Source organism: Eubalaena glacialis, chromosome X, assembly GCF_028564815.1.
Source record: "Eubalaena glacialis isolate mEubGla1 chromosome X, mEubGla1.1.hap2.+ XY, whole genome shotgun sequence".
Classification (NCBI taxonomy): Eukaryota; Metazoa; Chordata; class Mammalia; order Artiodactyla; family Balaenidae; genus Eubalaena; species Eubalaena glacialis.
In genome coordinates this window covers 21616256-21640089 of record NC_083736.1, presented here as the reverse complement: position 1 = coordinate 21640089, position 23834 = coordinate 21616256, and the positions used below count along the sequence as shown (strand labels likewise).

The window sequence follows — 23834 nt, the reverse complement described above, 5'->3', positions numbered from 1 at the left end:
GGCATGAGCATTCTGCCCATAACCACTACCTCCTTAAGACCGAGTAGTCTTAAATCCACTGACAGAAATCAGTATTTTACTGGAGTTAAATGGAATATAATATTTAACATAACTGTTCTTTTACAAACTAAGGAAAACCCATGCACGTGGTGCTAAAGCAAATGAAGCTTTTAGTGTTTACAAAGGGACAGTACCTCAAATCTGTTTGGTATCTGGCCCATGTTTCTAAAACCAATTACTCTCAATCTATAACTCCAGTCCCGATATATTCCTGACACTGGGGACTTGAACTGATACATCCAGCTGCCTACTTAACATGCCTACAGATCTATTACAAGCCTCAAAGGTAACACATCCAAGATAAAACTCTTAATCTTTCTCCCTCAGATTTCTCCTTCTTAATAAATGGTTCTACTAGCTAACCAGCTAGAAGACAAAAACGGAGGCATCCTCCTTGATTTCTTCTTTTCCCTCACACGCCAACCTAATACATCCGCAAAAAAAAACTAGCTCCCTTATGTCGCTTAGTTCTCATTCATGTTAGCTCCTAAAGAAGCCTTCCCTGACCAAGCTAAACTAGCCAGCCATCTTAACACTGTCTAGCCCTCCACCCTGTTTACTTATCTGCACAGCATTATTTCTATCATATTCTCTTATTTTTTGTATTTGTTTATTCACTTATTTAGACTCTGTTTTCCCGAATGACGCTCTCCCCACCCCAAGCCCCTCTACACCCCCTGCCCTAGGTAGAATGTGAGCCTCATGATGCAGGGGCTTTTTAGGTCTTGCTCAACACTCTATCCTCAGTACCTAGAACAATCCATGGCACATAGCAGATGCTCAATAAATAAATACACACACACACACAAAATGGACGAATGAATGAATCCTTACTTAAAAAGCATATCTGTCTCAAATTTGTCCTAAGAAAGGGATACTTGAAGCTGTATAACTAGGTAACAAACTTTTTGGCTCTCCTACCCCACAACATGTATAGTTTAAAATACTCTCATTTTTAGATATGGGACTGTTACGCCATTTACCTCCCTTCCTTTGTATGTCACCAAAGCAGCCAGTGGTTTGGCATAAAATCTGCTGTAGGAAAATCCCAGGCAGCCGTACATACTGTTTGCTGTGAGCTTCAAAGCCTTCTGTCGAATGTCATACTGCAGGCCACACAAGGACAAAAGACAAACAAAAGTATTTGCAGATGCTTCAGCATTACATTAGATGCTTTCTAGCTCACCAATGAGAAGGGGAAACCCGCAATAACCCTGGAAAAAAGAACTCTTAACATAATCAACCCATCCTCCCAGATCCATGATTCCCTGACCTCCTAGAATCAAGTAAACACAGACTCCAAAGCTCCCAGAAGTCAGAAGGATCTTGCTCAGATACAGTTCTGCAGATAGACGTGCCTTGTATTTTGAGGCATAGTGTTTTTGAATGGTTTCCTACCCACCAACTTAAAATAAGCACATGCATTTGCCCACAGCATCAAGTTTAAATCACTCCTAGATAATCAAATTTTCAAAGGTGAGACTGTCACTCAGAGGTTGCTGAGTGGAAAGAGATACCTGAAGAGCAAGGTCTGGATTTAAATCTTGCTGTTTCATTAGTTGTTTGACTTGTCTTCTCCGCTCTACCAGTTTCCGGATCTCTCTGGGCAAAATGCCCATTTCCAAGCTTGGATCTGGCAGCTCAGGGATCTGTTCTTGTTCTCCATCCTGATGAACACACGATGAAAATTTCAGACAAATCAAAATTTCATGAAATGAATTCCCAAAATCATACGTTGTGGGAGCTTACCCCGTGATCACATCTTGAAAAGCTACTTTCTTGTCTAAGTAAAGGTCAACAAAGTGTGGGTGGTAGAAGAAAGAGCTGAGAGGGCTGCAGAACAACTCAACACTGCCCTCTTCTCCTCCAATTCTCTCAGCCCATCATTCCCAGTACCTCCCCCATCTAGTTATTGAAAAATGTAGGTATCATTTAAAGAGATGAATTTTTACACATGCTCCTTTCCCCCCTTCAACAAGACTGGGGAGCAATATGTTTGGGAAATTGTTTTTAAAATAAAAACACTGGGCTTCCCTGGTGGCACAGTGATTAAGAATCCGCCTGCCAATGCAGGGGACACGGGTTCGAGGCCTGGTCCGGGAAGATCCCACATGCGCACGGGCAAAGCAAGTAAGCCCGTGTGCCACAACTACTGAAGCCTGCGAGCCTAGAGCCTGTGCTCCACAGCAAGAGAAGCCCCCACTTGCTGCAACCAGAGAAAAGCCCGCGCGCAGCAACGAAGCCCCAATGCAGCCAAAAATAAAATAAATTTATGAATAAATAAAAATAAAAACACTAACAGAGATCTCTAAAATTTAAAAAAAGAGAAAAAAGCAGCTAAACTACTGTTAAGTCCTGTGTACTAGCAAACAAAATGCTATAAAATTTTTTTAAACTATGGGGAATCGTAGCAATTATTGTAAATGTTTTAGACTGAAAGATAAAAATATAAATACTAAATCAGCAGGTTTCTTTTAGGAATTTGGAGCCCATATTTTAATAGGCCATGACATTTCTAAAAATTAATACATGTATATTCCTTAGTATTTATGTGGTACCTTTTGTCTACAAATTGCTTTGCAATCAGTAAAATAGCAACATTTTAAGAAAGCAACCAGCCGTCTTCTTATATTAAAATTTACAGCAGGAAAATGCAGGGAAAGCATTAGACCATTTTTCTCAAGGCTCCATTAATTCTATTAACAGGCTGCCAAGAAAAGCCAGGCACATTTGCCCTTTCAAAGGTTCAAAATTAAAAATAAACCTCTTGGCTTAAAGTATGTCAAGTCAATGCCATTTGATAACCCAGTCTTTACAAAGTGTCTGATTTTATAAAGATCAATAACTTCAAATGAACGCTCTCACAATAGTAACAGGGACCTATTATTGTTTTCCAATAGAGCAGATGATGACAGCAAACCTATTAAAGAGATCTTGGTACACATTCCAATTTATTTACAGCAACTATGGAGGTGCAATAAAAAGTAAATGGAAAGGATCTGGAGTCAGGAAATTTACAATCCAGGCCTGGCTCCACCAGCACTAGCTGTTCTCAAGACCAAATGAGGCACTGCACAGGAAAATGATACGGAACCCATAAATTGCTACATGTATAGTATTTTTTAGATGACCTCTAAGGTCCCTTCTGACTCTGAAATGTTTTCACATCCAAAATCCAAACTGGAAAGCTCAAATAAACAAACTGGTGGCGGGGGGCAGGGTTGGGGGGGGGGTTGGCACTGGATAATGACAATCATCCTAATACTGACACAGTAGCAGGACAAAGCCCACAGAATATTATTAACCGAATGTAGTCACTACCTTGTGGGGATGTCTACTCAATACCTACTCTGTACAATTATCCTCTAGTCCCACAGAGGGGCCCATCCTCAGCAGCCGTATTTGTACGGGGTGAACACACTCCTGTGGTCATGGCTGACGGGTGAGTGTGTTCACCAACTCAGGCAAGCCTCTAAGATTCCCCCTTCCGGGAATATGGAATTGGGACTGAAAAACAGCCCCCAAGCGTGTGGCTGGAACCGAAAGACATGTAAATTCAGGAGCTAGAGGGCAAACAGACATCTTCTGCCCCGTGTACAAAGAAGCAGAGAAAAACATACAGAGACAATAGGTTAATTTACATCTTTTACTGCTGGAGAACCAAATCTAACCAAATTCCCTACTGACAATCAAGTGTATAAGCTTTATATACGAAGAACCACACATTAAGTTATTAAGCCCTACATAAAACTGTTGAATGATCACTAGTTAAAATCCATGTGAGATAATTCAAAAAGATCCTTTTGAAGAGGATGTTTAGTGAGTAGAATCATTAAGAAATGCTTTCACAGCCAAAATTTAAAAGCCTGAAAATAGCAAGTGTTTGGAGTAGAAGGGGAACAATTCACATACATGGCTGGTAAGAGTGCAAAACGGTATAACCACTCAGGAAAACAATTTGACAGTTTCTTATCAAGTTAAACATACACTGCCCATGCAACCCAGCAAATTCACTCCCTAGGTATTTACCCCCCCCAAAATGAAAGCACACATCCACAAAAAGATCTGTACAAGAATGTTCACAGCAGTTTTATTAATAACAGCCCAAAACTGAAAACAATCCATATGCTCATCTCAAGGGAACAGATAAGGGTGAAATACTTCTTAACAGTAAAAATGAAAGAACTACTAATAATGCAATAACATGGATGAATCTCAAAAACATTACATTGAACAAAAAAAGCCAGATACAAAACAGTACAGGGCTTCCCTGGTGGCGCAGTGGTTAAGAATCCGCCTGCCAGTGCGGACACGGGTTCTAGCCCTGGTCCGGGAAGATCCCACATGCCGTGGAGCAACTAAGCCCGTGCACCACAACTACTGAGCCTGCACTCTAAAGCCCGTGAGCCACAACTACTGAGCCCATGTGCCACAACTACTGAAGCCCAGGCACCTAGAGCCCATGCTCCACAACAAGAGAAGCCACCGCAATGAGAAGCCCGCATACCACAACGAAGAGTAGCCCCAGCTTTCCACAACTAGAGAAAAACTTACTCGCAGCAACAAAGACCCAACGCAGTCAAAAATAAATAAAATAAAATTAATTAATTAAAAAAAAAGAGTACATACTGTATCACTCCATTAATATGAAGTTCTCAAACAGGCAAAATTAAGCTATGGTAATAGAAGTCAGATCAATGACTGACTGATGGAAGAGGGGATTGACTATAAAAAGGCAAGTGTGACATATCACAACTTACAGGATGAAGCTAAAGCACTGCTTATAGGGAAATTTACAGTTGTAAATACCTAAATTAACAGAGAAGACCTCAAATCAATAACCTAACCTTCCACCATAAGAAACTAGAAAAAGAAGGGCAAACCAAACCAAAGAAACCAGAAAGAAGTAATAAAAATTAGCACAGAAATAAATGAAATAGAGAACAGAAAAGCAATAGAGAAAAATCAAGGAAATCAAAGTTGCTTCTTTGAAAAGATCAACAGTGGACTTCTCTGGCAATCCAGGTGTTAAGAATCCACGCTTCCAGTGCAGGGGCATGGGTTCAATTCCTGGTCAGGGAAATAAGATCCCACATGCCGCGACAAAAAAGAACAATAAAATTTGGTTAGAACCCAGGGAATTGACCTTAAAAAAAAAAAACCACACAATTTATGGGAATTCCCTGGCGGTCCAGTGGTTAAGACCCCACGCTTCCACTGCAGGGGACGCAGGCTTGATCCCTGGTCGGGGAACTAAGATCCCACATGCCGGCGCAGCCAAAAAATAAAAAAGGATTTTTTTTAATTAAAAAAAAATCTACAAAATTGATAAACGTTTAGCTATACTGACAAAGAAAAAAGATGACTCAAGTTACTAAAATCAGGAATAAAAGGGGGGACCATCACTACTGACCTTAAAGAAATAAGTGATTAAAAAGGAATACTATTCACAATTTTATGCCAACAAATTAGATAACTTACACAAAATGGACAAACTCCTAGAAAGAAACTACCAAAAGTGACCAAAGGAGAAATAGAAAATCTGAATAAACCTGTAACAAGAGACTGAATTAGAAATCAAAAAAAGTAAAGTCTAACACCAGATAATTTCACCAGCAAAAGTTAAAGAAGAATTAAAGTGAATCCCTCACGAACTCTCCCAAAAAAACAGAAAAGGAGGGAATACTTCCCAACTCATTCTACGAGGCCAATATTACCCTAAGACCAAAACCAGACAAAAACATAACAAGAAAAGACAACTACAGGACTTCCCTGGTGGTGCAGTGGTTAAGAATCCGCCTGCCAATGCAGGAGACACAGGTTCGAGCCCTGGTCCGGGAACATCCCACATGCCACAGAGCAACTAAGCCCGTGTGCCACAACTATTGAGCCTCCCCGCTCTAGAGCCCGCAAGCCACAACTACTGAAGCTCGCGCGCCTAGAACCCGTGCTCTGCCACAAGAGAAGCCACTGCAATGAGAAGCCCGCGCACCACAACAAAGAGTAGCCCCCGCTCGCTGCAACTAGAGAAAGCCCGCACACAGCAATGAAGACCCAACACAGCCAAACTAAAAAATAAATTAATTTAAAAGACAGCTACACACCAATAGCCCTTATGAATACAGAAAGAAACTCTTCAACAAAATACTAGCACATCAAATCCAGCGATATATAAAAAGCATTATACACCAAAGCCAAGTGGGATTTATCTCAGAGACACAGGTTGGCTCTACAATCAATATAACACATCATATTAAAAGAATAAAGAACAAAAACCGTATAGTCAACAGACGCAGAAACAGTAGCTGACAAAATCCAAAACTCTTTCATGATAAAAAAAAAAAACACTCAACAAACTACTGATACTGATGATATACTGATATGGCCTCATACTGATAAAGGCCAGCTATGGAAAACCCACAGTTAACATCATATTTACTGGTGAAAGACTAGATGCTTTCCCCTAATGTCAGGAACAAGACAAGGGTGTCTGCTCTTGCCACTTCTATTCAACTGTACTGGAGGTTCTAGCCAGGGCAGTTAAGCAAGAAAAGGAAATATAAGGCATCCAGATTGAAAAGAAAGAAATAAAACTGTCTCTGTTCACAGACAACATGATCCTGTATATAGAAAATCCTAAGAAATCACAAACTATTACAACTAGTAAATGAATTCAGCAAAGTTGCAGGATACGAGATCAATATACAAAAAATCAGTCATATTTCTATACACTTGCAATGAACAATCCAAAAACGAAATTAAGAAAACAATTCCATTTACAATAGCACCAAAAATAATGAAATATTTAGGAATTAATTTAATAAAAGAAATGCAAGACTTGTACATTGAAAACTAGAAAACATCTTTGAAAGACATTAAAGACCTAAATAAATGGAAAGACTCGATTTTCACGGACTGGAAGACTTCACATTGTTAATTAAGATGGCAACATTCCCCAAACTGACCCACAGATCTCATACAATCCCATCAAAATCCCAGCAGGCATTTTTGCATAAATTGACAACCTGATTTTAAAATAAACAAAATGTAAGATATATCCCTACATTGGAATATTCAGCAATAAAAAGGAATGAAGTACTAATACACACTACAACACGAATGAATCTTGAAAACAATATGCTAAATGAAATAAGCCAGACACAAAAGGTCACATATGACTCCATTTATATGAAATGTACAAAAATATACAAATCTAGAGGCAGAAAGATTAGTGGTTGCCTAGATCTGGAAGGGATGAAGGGACTGAGGGAGGTTACAGCTAAAAGGGATAGGGTATCTTTGGGGAATAGTGAAAATGTCCTAAAATTGATTGTAGTGAAGTTTGCAAACTCTGCAAATAAACTACCAGCCATTAAATTGCACACTTTAGATGGGTGAATTGCAGAGTACGTGAGTTACATCTCAATAAAGCTGTTAGATAAAAGACACAGAACCAGTCTGAGTCTCCTTCTACCCAACCCTCCCCCCTTTTTTGACCACTAAAAAAGGATATAGTGTTATCTTTTAAGAGGAAAAACTAGAACACTGAGCCCTTTGGTTATCTTCCTTCTTTAAGCACTACTTTTAATCTCAATTTCCAGAGTTCCCAGTTGAATACAAACCTCTGTAACTTTCTGTGCCTCTGAAGCAACTCTTTGCACTGTTGTAAAACAAATGTTGAATTCCTGAATGATGGAAGGATACAAACTGTTGAAGTCCAGAAGCAAAATGAACTTATCATAAAAACCTGCAAGAAAAAAGCCCCATGTTACAAAAAGTCTTTTAAAAAAGTAGATTTGGCAAAACGCCATATTAGAAGTAATATATTATGAAACGATATACTATCCAGAGCTGTGAGGTAGACAAAAGGAAAAAAGAAGTCAACTACCACTCTGTAAAAATGACTTGGATTAGAGTGAAAAGTCAGGTCACAAAAGAAAAGGAAAGAAGAGATCCTGTCTCGCCTTGAAACCCCAGCAGTTGCCAAAGTATGCCATTATTATAGGCAAACACCTTCCCATCTCAATTACTTTAGACAAGTGCCATATCCATTTCCAAAAAATGCTGTTAAATTCTCCTTCAAGGGGGAGGGGCAAGATGGCGGAAGAGTAAGAAGCGGAGATCACCTTCCTCCCCACAGATACATGAGAAATACATCTACACGTGGAACTGCTCCTACAGAACACCCACTGAACGCTGGCAGAAGACGTCAGACCTCCCAAAAGGCAAGAAAATCCCCACGTACTTGGGTAGGGCAAAAGAAAAAAGAAATAACAGAGACAAAAGAATAGGGACGGGACCTGCACCAGTGGGAGGGAGCTGTGAAGGAGGAAAGGTTTCCACACACTAGGAAGCCCCTTCGTGGGCAGAGACTGCGGGTAGCAGAGGGGGGAAGCTTCGGAGCCACGGAGGAGAGCGCAGCCACATTGGTGCGGAGGGCAAAGCGGAGATTCCCGCACAGAGGAGCGGTGCCGACCAGCACTCACCAGCCCGAGACGCTTGTCTGCTCAGCCGCCGGGGCGGTCGGGGCCTGGGAGCTGGGGCTTGGGCTTCGGTGCTAGCCGGGAGGGAGTCCGAGAAAAAGACTGCGGCTGCCAAAGAGGCAAGAGAATTTTTCTTGCCTCTTTGTTTCGCGGCGCGCAAGGAGAGGGGATTCAGAGCGCCGCCTAAACGAGCTCCAGAGACGGGCGCGAGCCGCGGCTATCAGCGCGGACCCCAGAGACGGGCATGAGACGCTAAGGCTGCTGCTGCCGCCACCAAACAGCCTGTGGGCGAGCACAGGTCATTCTCCACACCGCCCCTCCCGGGAGCCTGTGCAGCCCGCCACGGCCAGGCTCCCATAATCCGGGGACAACTTCCCCGGGAGAGCGCACGGCGCGCCTCAGGCTGCTGCAACGTCACGCCGGCTTCTGCCGCCGCAGGCTCGCCCCGCCTCCTCCGTACCGCTCCCTCCCCCCGGCCTGACTGAGCCAGAGCCCCCGAATCAGCTGCTCCTTTAACCGCGTTCTGTCTGGGCGGGGAACAGACGCCCTCAGGGGACCTACATGCAGAGGCGGGTCCAAATCCAAAGCTGAACCCCGGGAGCTGTACGAACAAAGAAGAGAAAGGGAAATCTCTCCCAGCAGCCTCAGAAGCAGCGGATTAAAGCTCCACAAACAACTTGATGTGCCTGCATCTGCTGAATACCTGAATAGACAACGAATCATCCCAAATTTAGGAGATGGACTTTGGGAGCAGGATATATTAACTTTTCCCCTTTTCCTTTTTTTTGTGAGTGTAGATGTGTATGCTTCTGGGTGAGATTTTGTCTGTATAGCTTTGCTCTCACCGTTAGTCCTAGGGTTAGGTCCGTCCGTTTTTTTTTTTTTTTTTTGGCTTAAAAATTTTTTTTTTCCCTAATAAATGTTTTAATAATTTTTTCCTTATTTTCTATTTTTAAAAAAATTTTTAATAAGTTTTTTCATATTTTTTATTTTAAAAAATTAAAAAATTTTTTTTCTTAATAAATTTTTTCTAAATAATTTTTTTCTTATTTTTAGTATAAAAAATTAATAAATCTATTTTTAAAAATTAAAAAAAATTTTTTTTCTTAATAAATTTACTCTTAATAATTTTTTTTCTTATTTTTTATTATAATTGCTTTATTTTATTTTATTTTATCCTCTTTTTTTCTTTCTTTCCATTTTTACTCCCTTTTATTCTGAGCCGTGTGGATGAAAGGCTCTTGGTGCTCCAGCCAGGCATCAGGGCTGTGCCTCTGAGGTGGGAGAGCCAACTTCAGGACACTGGTCCACAAGAGACCTCCCAGCTCCACGTAATACCAAACGGCGAAAATCTCTCACAGATCTCCATCTCAACATCAAGACCCAGCTTCACTCAACGACCAGCAAGCTACAGTGCTGGACACCCTATGCCAAACAACTAGCAAGAGAGGAACACAGCCCCATCCATTAACAGAGAGGCTGCCTAAAATCATAATAAGGCCACAGACACCCCAAAACACACCACCAGACGTGGACGAACCCACCAGAAAGACAACATCCAGCATCATCCACCAGAACACAGGCACTAGTTCCCTCCACCAGGAAACCTACACAACCCACTGAACCAACCTTAGCCACTGGGGACAGATACCAAAAACAACGGGAACTACGAACCTGCAGCCTGTGAAAAGGAGACCCCAAACACAGTAAGATAAGCAAAATGAGAAGACAGAAAAACACACAGCAGATGAAGGAGCAGGGTCAAAACACACCAGACCTAACAAATGAAGAGGAAATAGGTAGTCTACCTGAAAAAGAATTCAGAATAATGATAGTAAGGATGATCCAAAGTCTTGGAAATAGAATAGACAAAATGCAAGAAACATTTAACAAGGACGTAGAAGAACTAAAGAGGAACCAAGAAACGATGACAAGCACAATAAATGAAATTAAAAATACTCTAGATGGGATCAATAGCAGAATAACTGAGGCAGAAGAACGGATAAGTGACCTGGAAGATAAAATGGTGGAAATAACTACTGCAGACCAGAATAAAGAAAAAAGAATGAAAAGAACTGAGGACAGTCTCAGAGACCTCTGGGACAACATTAAACGCACCAACATTCGAATTATAGGGGTCCCAGAAGAAGAAGAGAAAAAGAAAGGGACTGAGAAAATATTTGAAGAGATTATAGTTGAAAACTTCCCTAATATGGGAAAGGAAATAGTTAATCAAGTCCTGGAAGCACAGAGAGTCCCATACAGGATAAATCCAAGGAGAAACACACCAAGACACATATTAATCAAACTATCAAAAATTAAATATAAAGAAAACATATTAAAAGCAGCAAGGGAAAAACAACAGATAACACACAAGGGCATCCCCATAAGGTTAACAGCTGATCTTTCAGCAGAAACGCTGCAAGCCAGAAGGGAGTGGCAGGATATACTTAAAGTGATGAAGGAGAAAAACCTACAACCAAGATTACTCTACCCAGCAAGGATCTCATTCAGATTTGATGGAGAAATTAAAACCTTTACAGACAAGCAAAAGCTGAGAGAGTTCAGCACCACCAAACCAGCTTTACAACAAATGCTAAAGGAACTTCTCTAGGCAAGAAACACAAGAGAAGGAAAACACCTACAATAACAAACCCAAAATATTTAAGAAAATGGGAATAGGAACATACATATCGATAATTACCTTAAATGTAAATGGATTAAATGCTCCCACCAAAAGACACAGACTGGCTGAATGGATACAAAAACAAGACCCATATATATGCTGTCTACAAGAGACCCACTTCAGACCTAGAGACACATACAGACTGAAAGTGAGGGGATGGAAAAAGATATTCCATGCAAATGGAAATCAAAAGAAAGCTGGAGTAGCAATTCTCATATCAGACAAAATAGACTTTAAAATAAAGACAATTACAAGAGACAAAGACGGACACTATATAATGATCAAGGGATCGATCCAAGAGGAAGGTATAACAATTGTAAATATTTATGCACCCAACATAGGAGCACCTCAATACATAAGGCAAATACTAACAGCCATAAAAGGGGAAATCGACAGTAACACAATCATAGTAGGGGACTTTAACACCCCACTTTCACCAATGGACAGATCATCCAAAATGAAAATAAATAAGGAAACACAAGCTTTAAATGATACATTAAACAAGATGGACTTAATTGATATTTATAGGACATTCCACCCAAAAACAACAGAATACACATTTTTCTCAAGTGCTCATGGAACATTCTCCAGGATAGATCATATCTTGGGTCACAAATCAAGCCTTGGTAAATTTTAAAAAATTGAAATCGTATCAAGTATCTTTTCCGACCACAACGCTATGAGACTAGATATCAATTACAGGAAAAGATCTGTAAAATATACAAACACATGGAGGCTACACAATACACTACTTAATAACGAAGTGATCACTGAAGAAATCAAAGGGGAAATCAAAAAATACCTAGAAACAAATGACAATGGAGACACGACGATCCAAAACCTATGGGATGCAGCAAAAGCAGTTCTAAGAGGGAAGTTTATAGCAATACAAGCCTACATCAAGAAACAGGAAACATCTCGAATAAACAACCTAACCTTGCACCTAAAGCAATTAGAGAAAGAAGAACAAAAAAACCCCAAAGCTAGCAGAAGGAAAGAAATCATAAAGATCAGATCAGAAATAAATGAAAAAGAAATGAAGGAAACAATAGCAAAAATCAATGAAACTAAAAGCTGGTTCTTTGAGAAGATAAACAAAATTGATAAACCATTAGCCAGACTCATCAAGAGAAAAAAGGAGAAGACTCAAATTAATAGAATTAGAAATGAAAAAGGAGAAGTAACCACTGACACTGCAGAAATACAAACGATCATAAGAGATTACTACAAGCAACTCTATGCTAATAAAATGGACAACCTGGAAGAAATGGACAGATTCTTAGAAATGCACAACCTGCCGAGACTGAACCAGGAAGAAATAGAAAATATGAGCAGACCAATCACAAGCACTGAAATTGAAACTGTGATTAAAAATCTTCCAACACACAAAAGCCCAGGACCAGATGGCTTCACAGGCGAATTCTATCAAACATTTAGAGAAGAGCTAACACCTATCCTTCTCAAACTCTTCCAAAATATTGCAGAGGGAGGAACACTCCCCAACTCATTCTACGAGGCCACCATCACCCTGATACCAAAACCAGGCAAAGATGTCACAAAGAAAGAAAACTACAGGCCAATATCACTGATGAACATAGATGCAAAAATCCTCAACAAAATACTAGCAAACAGAATCCAACAGCACATTAAAAGGATCATACACCATGATCAAGTGGGGTTTATTCCAGGAATGCAAGGATTCTTCAATATACGCAAATCAATCAACGTGATACATCATATTAACAAATTGAAGGAGAAAAACCATATGATCATCTCAATAGATGCAGAGAAAGCTTTCGACAAAATTCAACACCCATTTATGATAAAAGTCCTGCAGAAAGTAGGCATAGAGGGAACTTTCCTCAACATAATAAAGGCCGTATATGACAAACCCACAGCCAACATTGTCCTCAATGGTGAAAAACTGAAACCATTTCCACTAAGATCAGGAACAAGACAAGGTTGCCCACTCTCACCACTATTATTCAACATAGTTTTGGAAGTGTTAGCCACAGCAATCAGAGACGAAAAAGAAATAAAAGGAATCCAAATCGGAAAAGAAGAAGTAAAGCTGTCACTGTTTGCAGATGACATGATACTATACATAGAGAATCCAAAAGATGCTACCAGAAAACTACTAGAGCTAATCAATGAATTTGGTAAAGTAGCAGGATACAAAATTAATGCACAGAAATCTCTTGCATTCCTGTATACTAATGATGAAAAATCTGAAAGTGAAATTAAGAAAACACTCCCGTTTACCATTGCAACAAAAAGAATAAAATACCTAGGAATAAACCTACCTAAGGAGACAAAAGACCTGTATGCAGAAAATTATAGGACACTGATGAAAGAAATTAAAGATGATACAAATAGATGGAGAGATATACCATGTTCTTGGATTGGAAGAATAAACATTGTGAAAATGACTCTGCTACCCAAAGCAATCTACAGATTCAATGCAATCCCTATCAAACTACCACTGGCATTTTTCACAGAACTAGAACAAAAAATTTCACAATTTGTATGGAAACACAAAAGACCCCGAATAGCCAAAGCAATCTTGAGAACGAAAAATGGAGCTGGAGGAATCAGGCTCCCTGACTTCAGACTATATTACAAAGCTACAGTAATCAAGACAGTTTGGTACTGGCACAAAAACAGAAATATAGATCAATGGAACAGGATAGAAAGCCCAGAGATAAGCCCACGCACATATGGTCACCTTATCTTTGATAAAGGAGGCAAGCATATACAGTGGAGAAAAGACAGCCTCTTCAATAAGTGGTGCTGGGAAAATTGGACAGGTACATGTAAAAGTATGAAATTAGAACACTCCCTAACACCATACACAAAAATAAACTCAAAATGGATTAAAGACCTAAGTGTAAGGCCAGACACTATCAAACTCTTAGAGGAAAACATAGGCAGAACACTGTATGACATAAGTCACAGCAAGATCCTTTTTGACCCAGGTCCTAGAGAAATGGAAATAAAAACACAAATAAACAAATGGGACCTAATGAAACTTAAAAGCTTTTGCACAGCAAAGGAAACCATAAACAAGACCAAAAGACAATCCTCAGAATGGGAGAAAATATTTGCAAATGAAGCAACGGACAAAGGATTAATCTCCAAGATTTACAAGCAGCTCATGCAGCTCAATAACAAAAAAACAAACAACCCAATCCAAAAATGGGCAGAAGACCTAAATAGACATTTCTCCAAAGAAGAGATACAGATTGCCAACAGACACATGAAAGAATGCTCAACATCATTAATCATTAGAGAAATGCAAATCAAAACTACAATGAGGTATCATCTCACACCGGTCAGAATGGCCATCATCAAAAAATCTAGAAACAATAAATGCTGGAGAGGGTGTGGAGAAAAGGGAACCCTCTTGCACTGTTGGTGGGAATGTAAATTGATACAGCCACTATGGAGAACAGTATGGAGGTTCCTTAAAAAACTAAAAATAGAACTACCATATGACCCAGCAATCCCACTACTGGGCATATTCCCTGAGAAAACCATAATTCAGAAAGAGTCATGTACCAAAATATTCATTGCAGCTCTGTTTACAATAGCCAGGACATGGAAGCAACCTAGGTGTCCATCATCGGATGAATGGATAAAGAAGATGTGGCACATATATACAATGGAATATTACTCAGCCATAAAAAGAAATGAAATGGAGGTGTTTGTAATGAGGTGGATGGAGTTAGAGTCTGTCATACAGAGTGAAGTAAGTCAGAAAGAGAAAAACAAATACAGTATGCTAACACATATATATGGAATCTAAGGGAAAAAAAAAAAAAAGAGGTCATGAAGAACCTAGTGGCAAGATGGGAATAAAGACACAGACCTACTAGAGAATGGACTTGAGGATATGGGGAGGGGGAGGGGTGAGATGTGACAGGGTGAGAGAGTGTCATGGACATATATACACTACCAAATGAAAAATAGATAACTAGTGGGAAGCAGCCACATAGCACAGGGAGATCAGCTTGGTGCTTTGTGACCACCTAGAGGGGTGGGATAGGGAGGGTGGGAGGGAGGGAGATGCAAGAGGGAAGAGATATGGCAACATATGTATATGTGTAACTGATTCACTTTGTTGTAAAGCAGAAGCTAGCACACCATTGTAAAGCAATTATACTTCAATAAAGATGTTTAAAAAAAAAAAAAATTCTCCTTCAAGAAAGCATTCCTTCCCACCTACCCTCCACACCCCCACTCCCCAAATGTTTCATGAGCTATACCAGTGAGTGGTTATACATTTGTTTTACAATCACACCTTCAGGGAATAAAACAGGCAGCCCATTTACCTGTACACAAACTGCTAAGATCAGACAAGAGATGTACACATAAATGTCAGCAGTGGAACGATCCACCCTTTTCACTTGGAAAGGGTGAACAGAAAGCTACTATATTTCTCTAGGACATTTACAAAGAGTTATCTTCACCTTGAGAAGAAACTGAATAAAAATAAATGTCCACAATTAAGACAATAATAACAACAGCAAGCATATATTGATAGCTTACTCTGTGTCTGGTACTATTATTCCTTAAATCTCTGTGTGGTATTTTTCTTGCCGTCATTTTAAAGAAAAGGAAACTGAGGCTTACAGACGCTAAAACAGGCAGCCCAAGAGCACACAGCCAGAATTCAAGGCCAGATCTATCTAACACCAAAGGACGAGTGATCTGTCTCATTACAACTCACAATAAAATCACTTTTGTCAAAAATGTCTCCTACTTAGAGTTCAAGTTACTTGATAAAACTGACATTCATTTCTGCACAACAATGTGAATACAGTTAACAACACTACTGAACTACACTTAAGAATGGTTAAGATGATTTTAAAAATTTTTTTTAATCTTTTCTAGCTCTGTTTACCACGAAACATCTTCTTTGCCATTCATGATTACAGGAAAGAATTATTCTCTTGTTAAAGTTCAATTTGGTAGTTACTGCCTGTACTTTAACTTTGCTGTCCAATTGCACTGGCCCTCGCACGCTGGGCAGAGGCGGAGCCCAAGAGTAGATGGGAGGAGACAGAGGCGCTCCTACCACAGGACAAATAGGTTGGCAAACTGCACAGAGCAAATCCTCCAACCTACCCCCTTTTTGTACCACTCATGAGCTAAGAATAGTGTTTTATATCTTTAAATGGTCGAAAAAAATTTTAAAAGACTATTTCAATGATATGTGAAAATTATACAAAATTTAAATTTCTATGTCCATAAATAAAGCTTTCTTGGAATACAGCAAAAAAAACACAAAAGATTCACATTAATTCCATGTTAGACTGGCAAACAAGATTTTCGCATGAACATAAGAAAATAAGGTCATTATGAAACCTATTCGCTAACCTACAAAACACAACTCAGGCCTTCTAGTTTCTCAAGCCTGGCTCTGCATTAAGTTCCTTAGCATCAGGGGCAAACTGAGCCGCTGCGTTGCCTTACCAACTTTGGGGTCCAATACCAAGCCTCCAGAATAAGCTGCCTTCTTACGTCCTTTTTTGTATTTACTGGTATCTCCATCAATGTCTTCATCTTCATCTCCCTAATATCAAATGGAAAGATAACTTCACCAGCCAGCAACTAATGGACCAATTTAGAAGGTTTATGATCCCCCCCCCCCCGACCTTTCCAACTGCAGTACACAGTTCTATCTAACATTCTTTACTTTTAGTTAGTGGTCCTACCTCTGAGGAAAGACAGTTATTGTAATATTTTCATGAATCCTAATGAATGCCAAGCATGGTAGTTACCGAAACAAACACTATATCTGAGTTGATAAGTATGCAAATTCTACTTTAAAATATTTTTGAATTCACAGAACTTCACATTTTAAAATCAATGGACAGGGCTTCCCTGGTGGTGCAGTGGTTAAGAATAGAATCCGCCTGCCAATGCAGGGGACACGGGTTCGAGCCCTGGTCCAGGAAGATCCCACATGCCATGGAGCGACGAAGCCCGTGCACCACAACTACTGGGCCTGCGCTCTAGAGCCCGTGAGCCACAAGTACTGAAGCCCACGCACCACAACTACTGAAGCTTGCACACCTACAGCCCGTGCTCTGCAATAACAGAAGCCACTGCAATGAGAAGCCCATGCACCACAATGAAGAGTAGCCCCCGCTTGCCGCAACTAGAGAAAGCCCGCGTGCAGCAACGAAGACCCAACGCAGCCAATAATAAACACATAAATAAATTTTTTAAAATAAATAAATAAAATAAAATCAATGGACACTAAAAATTCAACTATTCATATTATGTAAAATTTGAGATTCTAAGAGTCCTCTTAAATTCATTACTCTAACATTCACGATGTAAAAACACAAAATATTTTATATAGATATTATCATCATTCTCATTATTAATATGGATACCTTAAAATAAGTATGTCCATATAGTGAAAATTCTTTCCCAAGTAGTTTATTAATAGCCAACATTCAATACCTCAGCAGACATCAAACTCCTATAAGTTAATACTTCCTTTACTAATTTTGATAATGTGCATAAAACAAGCAAATATAAGAACCTGAGTCATTTTAACATTAAACTCCCATTCTGAATCAATTACTATCAGTGCTGATAAAACAGTAGCTAAGTTTTACTTCCAGTGTGATGGAGGCCACTTCAGAAACCTGATTGTAGTGACCTTAATCCTACTAGAATATAAAAATGAAACAATGCAACACAAAAATAAAGGCTTATGGGTTCAAGGAAATAAATGGTTCAACTTGCATCTAAGTTTGGGTAGGGCTAACGAGGCAAAACACTTTCCAGGTATGGTCACCCATCAGAGAGGCCTAATGCCTCCCTCAAAGAATTTCATATTTCACAAATAATTTTCATCTGCATAGAGAAACGTAAAGAAGGAAATGACCACACAAAAACAACAGAACAAATGTGACACAGTTTCTACAGGGAATTAATTATTTGGGGAGCAGATACTATCACAGCACCAAAAAACCCCAAAAAACAGCTACCTAGATAATAAAAGGGGGGGATAAGAAAAAGCAAAACACTATACAATTTTGGACCCACCGGTTTTTGCTGAGGCTTTCTGAAAATCTGCTTGTCAGGCACAATATAGTTGTTTTCATAAAATGCATGAAGCAACAAGAACTCATTACGCTCGGATCGTCCACCCATCAGCGTCCTAGACTATTAAATAGAATTTTTTTTTAAAAACTTGAGCTCAAAACCAGAATAAACAAAAGCAACTTCGAGTTGGTAGATTTAATCATAGCACCTCCTTCAAAAATCACTCATCATAACAAGGGCTGCTTTAAAAAAAAAAAGGTGCTAAATTATTTCTAGCAGTTTCTTTAAGCATTATGGTTAAAAGGAGACAAAGAGCTTAAAATATTGACAACTTGGGCTATTTCTTTACTCCCAAATGGACCATTCCACAAATCAGACACATCCAGATGTCAGAGATGATCCTTATGTTCGTCCAAATTTCAACATACTGCACCTGGCTTTCCTCCCCTTCTCCCAAGCAGTTCTTCATTTTACAAAAGAAGCCCAGCTTTCAGAATACAAGTTACTTATTTTATAAGCATGCATTTAGACTCATTATCATATAACAACTACCCCCAGAAAACACTGGATCCAACAGGAAATGCTTTTTCCCCCTTTCTATGTTAAATTTACCATAATGTTCCCAGCGATGTTAGTGATCTGCAATGCTAATGGAAGAACATTTAGCTCACACATGATCTGCAGAATGAACCTGGCATCTTTCCAGGTGTGTTCCAACAGGTACAACAGATAAGAAGAGTCACTGTACAGAAAAGAAAGAATGAAACAGAATCAAGTAATTAAAAGAAACAATGATTATAATCATAACTTCATAAACTATCACAAAAAATTTTTGGTATAAGTTAACTTCAGAGCAACGGCACCTCAGCTTTGGAAACAATTTAAAATAAGGTCAGTATGAAATGAGGAATTCATTCATACCATTGGTCCCAATCAATGCCCTTCTCTAAAACACACAAAAAATCCCACAAAGATACAATCTGAAAACTCCCTAAATTCTTTCATTCATCCATCCATTAAATACGTATTACATACCCACTCCGTGCCAGGCATTGTTCTAGATGCTGGCTGTGACCAAAACAGACAAAAATTCCTGTCCTCATGGGGGAGACAGAATATAAATTAAAAATTTAATATGTGATATGTTATACAACACTAAGCGTTAAGAAGAAAAACTAAGAAGCAAAGGGAATATTAAATGTCAGGAGCAGAGACAAATTTTAGTTAGGGAACTGAGAAAGAGTTCACTGAGAATAAAAACCTGCAGGAGGTGAGACAGCAATCCTTGTGGATGGGTTATCTCTGAGAGAAGAACATTCCAGGCAGACAAAACAGCACATTCAAAGGCCCTGAGCTGAGCATAAATCTGGCAGTTCTAGTACCAAGAAGGAGACCAATGGCTGCAACAGAGAGAATGATGGAGAAAAGTAGAGGATAAGGACAGAGCTAACGGCAGAGAGACCCATTGTATAGGACCTTGTAAATCGAAATAAGTACTTTGGTTTTTACTCTGCATGAAACAGAAAGTCATTAGGAGATTGTAAGCAGAGTGCCATATCTAACTTTAGCACGGTGACTCTGGTTCCTGGGTTGAGAACAGACAGCAAGGAGTCAAGGGCAAAAGCAAGGAGACCAGTGAGGAGGCTAATACAAGAAAGACCCAGTGACCCAGAAGAAAGAGGTTGGTGGCTTGGACCAGGGTGGGTCCAATAGAGGGGAAAAGAAGTGGTCAGATAGAGACATATTTTGAAGATGGAGCTGACAGGATTTCCCGATGCATGGAACATAAGATGTCAGAGAGAGGAATCATAGACGCCTCAGAGGTTCTGGGCTGAGGATGACTTTGGAGGTTTCCAGCGATACTGGAAAAATAAGAGGAACCTAGAGGAGAAGGTCAGGAGCTCAGTTTTGGAACAAGCTGAGTTGGAGGTTCATGTCAGACATTAAGTAGAACAGGCAGGTGGAGACATGAGTCTGGAATTCAGGGAAGAGAGGTCTAAGCTGAGGATATGCTGGCGGGAGGCATCGGCACCCATGTGGTATTGAAATTCCTGCGACTCAACGAGATCACCCAGGGAGGGAGCGCAGTCAGAAAGAGAAGCAGTCTGAGGACTTGGGAGGAACAGGCAGAAAAGAACGAGAAGTGGCCAGAGGGGTAGGAGAAATTTTAAGAAATAATCAAGCACAAAGTTTCTCTTACGCAAAATGAGTAAGTTCTGGAAATCTAATGTACAGCAACGTGGCTACAGTTAACAATACTGTATCGTATACTTGAAATCTCCTAAGAGGGGTAAATCTAAAGTGTCCTCACCACAAATAAAAAAACAAAAAAAAGAAAAGAAAAGAAAAAAATAGTGATCGTGTGAGGTGATGAATAGGTTAATTAGCTTGATTGTGAGGATTATTTCACAATGTATATCAAACATCAAGTTGTACCTTAAATAAAATACAATTTTTATTTGTCAATTTGACCTCAACAAGGCTGGAAAAAAGAAATAATCAGCAATATCTCCAAATAATTGAATGACTTCTCAGATTTTATATTTCCAAAATATTTGCATTAATTTCTGAATTAATGAATTAAGGGCAGAAACCTAAATATCACATCAATTTCCAAACTGCTCTCAGGAAGCATCAAGATGGCGTTAAATGAGGGAGATATTATGATAAAATTAGAATAATTCAAAAAGCAAAATAATTCAAATTACTCAAGTAATGGAGATGGTGATGCTGACATGAAGAGAGACAATTTTCCCCTTCATAACACCACAGGCTCCTGTCCCTCCAGCCTAAGGATGATTCTGGTGTCTTGCTGTTGTTAATTTCAAGACAGACAAATTCTGAAGCATGCAGGATCATACCTGTACATATTTCGTACATTTTCCATTGGGATTACAACCCTTTCAGTTTTCAGAATCTGTTGAACAAGTTCAGACAAATGGTAGCTTTTACAACGAATCAATTCCTTTGCTGAAATTTCCACATCACAGATCATTCGGCCACAGGTAGCATTTCTTTCACCAAATCCACTCCTGCCCTACAAGGGGAGGACAAAAAGCAAATCCCATGGAAGAACAGACACCGAGAACATTTCATTCTAACTTGCTTTGAGGCTAGCCCCAAAATTATAATGATGAAACTCTCATTCTTCCATTCATGCATTCATTCAGTCATCAATCAAATATTTTTGAACACTGACTACATATCTGACACTGTTCCAGGCACTCAGAATATAGGGATATAGCGGTGAGCAAAACAGAAAAGATTCCTGATCTCAACTGAAATATACAATAAAAAAAAAGAAATTATATAGTTTTAGGAGATCATTAAGTACATGGAAAAGAGAAAATAGAACAGGGTGAGGGGAACAAGGAATTTGGGGGGACTACATCTTAAGTACAGTGATCGCATAGACCTCACTGAGAAGATGCCATATAAAGAACCCTGAAGGGGGTAAGGAGTTAGCAAAGCAAGTGTTTGGATGAAGTGTTAATAACAACTCTATCGCCATAAAGATATGAATAGGAAAAGAAGCAAGAGCATTGGCCCCCAACTCCAAACTGTAGCAGCAGAATCCTCTGGAGAGCATTATAAAGGTACAGAGTCCTAAGTTCTCTGATGAGGCAGCATGCCATTTTACTGATAGGCTTTAACTAAAATAAGATTTCAAGCGCTGAGCACTGTCAGGTTTAGGAAATGAAGGTGCTTCATCCAAAACCACCTCAACCTCCCTTCGGTGAAGCAAGCAGGTAGAATGAGAAGTGACAAGCTTTACAAGAGTCAGACGGGGCCTGGGTTCAAAATTTTAGTTCTTCCCTTTACTAGCTCTAAGATCTTGAACAAGTTCTGCCACCCCTGTGAGAATGTGCAATAAACCTGGAGCTGCTGTGAGAGAGAATGAACACAGAAGGCATGCTGCCCGTTGCCTTCTTACATACTCTGTGTCTGCTCCCCCTCCCCCAACCCCCGTTCCTCCTTCCCATCTCCTTCCTTAACGAGAACCCGCAACTCTGCTCTTAGGGATGCCCAAGTGGAGCTAACAAACATGTGCTGTCTCTAGATTCTAAGAGCTGATTTTTAAAACTACCAGTGGTTTTTACCAATAAAGTGCTGAATTGAAAGGAAAAGGTGTTTAGTGCCAAAGTTAAAATGTCCTATCATAAGGCAACAGATTCCTAGTCAAAGAAGCACAGGGTACCCCCTGGTAGCTACTTCACATAAAGAAGCCAAACAGAGAAGTTAAGATTTTGAAAATTATTATTACCCCAAGCTTTGGCATGTTGGATCGCTTCAGCCGACCTATCTTGGACCAGTAAGGAACTTTGCACACATTAATTCTCTGCAGTAGCACTTCCAGTTCAAACCCATAAATATTATGACCCTAGTCAGAAAAAGAAGGCAGCCAATAACATTATAAGAAACGCAAATTAGAGGATTTATCTTCATATGCATAGAATTTCTTTGCCCTTTCTTTTTCTGGTCTCTAATTGAAGGCATCATGAGCTTACCTCCGATTGGGGTCCCTTCTTCTTCAGGAATTTATTCATCAGCAGCATTCATTAGCCTTGACATTAACAAGGCTGCTAAGCAGATTGCTGGAATAAACTTTATTTTATCCTAATTGATGCAAAGTTCATATGATGTCTTTTAATTTGCAACTCATGCTTCACAGTCTCATGCAAATTTTAATGTCCCATACTTTTTAGGTGATCAGTAAAAGCTGTATTCAAACAATTTCATCTTACTTCCTTAAAAAACCAAGAACCCAGCTATGTTGCGTGACAGTTTACATAGACTTCTTAGAAAACGGAGGAAGTGCATCTAGTTTCTTCCTAAAGAATTGAGTTCAAACACTACTGATTTAGACTCTTAATCAATGTACAACTAAATAAACATATACTATCACTCCATACTTCAAATAAGAAATTTGCTAAAAACATGGAAACAAAACTATCCCGAGTAAAAAAATCTCAAAAATATTACCAAATTTTCCATGTCTGTAATGATAATTCCCATCATGTAAATTATGTTTATTCTAGTAAGTTAAACTAGATGAAGTTTTAAATTAATAAACAGATTTACTTGTCACTAATTTTAATTAAAAATATATACCACTATATATTTATGGCAAGTTTGTCTATTAAACTAAGAGACCCAAAGGACATGAGGAAGTCTCATTTCCAAATTATCATGCCTGGGATTAGGGACTCAAACCAATGTCAGGATTCTCTCTTATTTCCGTTTGGATTTCTCACAAAGTCTTGGCTCTTACACCCTAGAGCAGGCCAGCTACCCTAGACTCCAAGATATCTCCTTGGGGTCCAAGAGAGAGACTACTAGTGGAGATTGGGTGAGGGCCTGGTGCTGAGCCAGAGCACCACAGGAGGGCACTGTGGATAGAATCTTCCCAGCACTTTCAAGATGGCTCCTGAAATACCGTAAGGGAAGTGGGTGCAGAGACACTGGTAACAACCTACAGGCTCTCAGTACTTTGGCTACACCATCTTCCAGAGAGGTGTCCAAGAGCAAAAACGAACACA

The 23834-nt window shown here is 39.5% G+C and overlaps 1 protein-coding gene and 1 non-coding gene across 4 annotated transcripts in view; both read right to left on the bottom strand.

Moving 5' to 3' along the window:
• POLA1 (DNA polymerase alpha 1, catalytic subunit) overlaps positions 1–23834 on the bottom strand; it is a 299723-nt gene that overhangs the window by 234119 nt on the left and 41770 nt on the right. For all 3 annotated transcript variants that reach the window (XM_061178523.1, XM_061178524.1, XM_061178525.1), the window contains 8 exons: positions 22559–22675; positions 21156–21331; positions 18907–19036; positions 18295–18414; positions 16705–16804; positions 7683–7807; positions 1578–1727; positions 1044–1166 (listed from right to left, as the gene is read on the bottom strand). In XM_061178523.1, the coding sequence (XP_061034506.1) occupies positions 1044–1166; positions 1578–1727; positions 7683–7807; positions 16705–16804; positions 18295–18414; positions 18907–19036; positions 21156–21331; positions 22559–22675 (1041 nt within the window). The remainder of the gene's footprint in view (positions 1–1043; positions 1167–1577; positions 1728–7682; positions 7808–16704; positions 16805–18294; positions 18415–18906; positions 19037–21155; positions 21332–22558; positions 22676–23834) is intronic.
• Positions 15602–15731, bottom strand: LOC133082803 (small Cajal body-specific RNA 24). Its single transcript, XR_009699023.1, has one exon. It is a non-coding gene; the product is annotated as a small Cajal body-specific RNA 24 (non-coding RNA).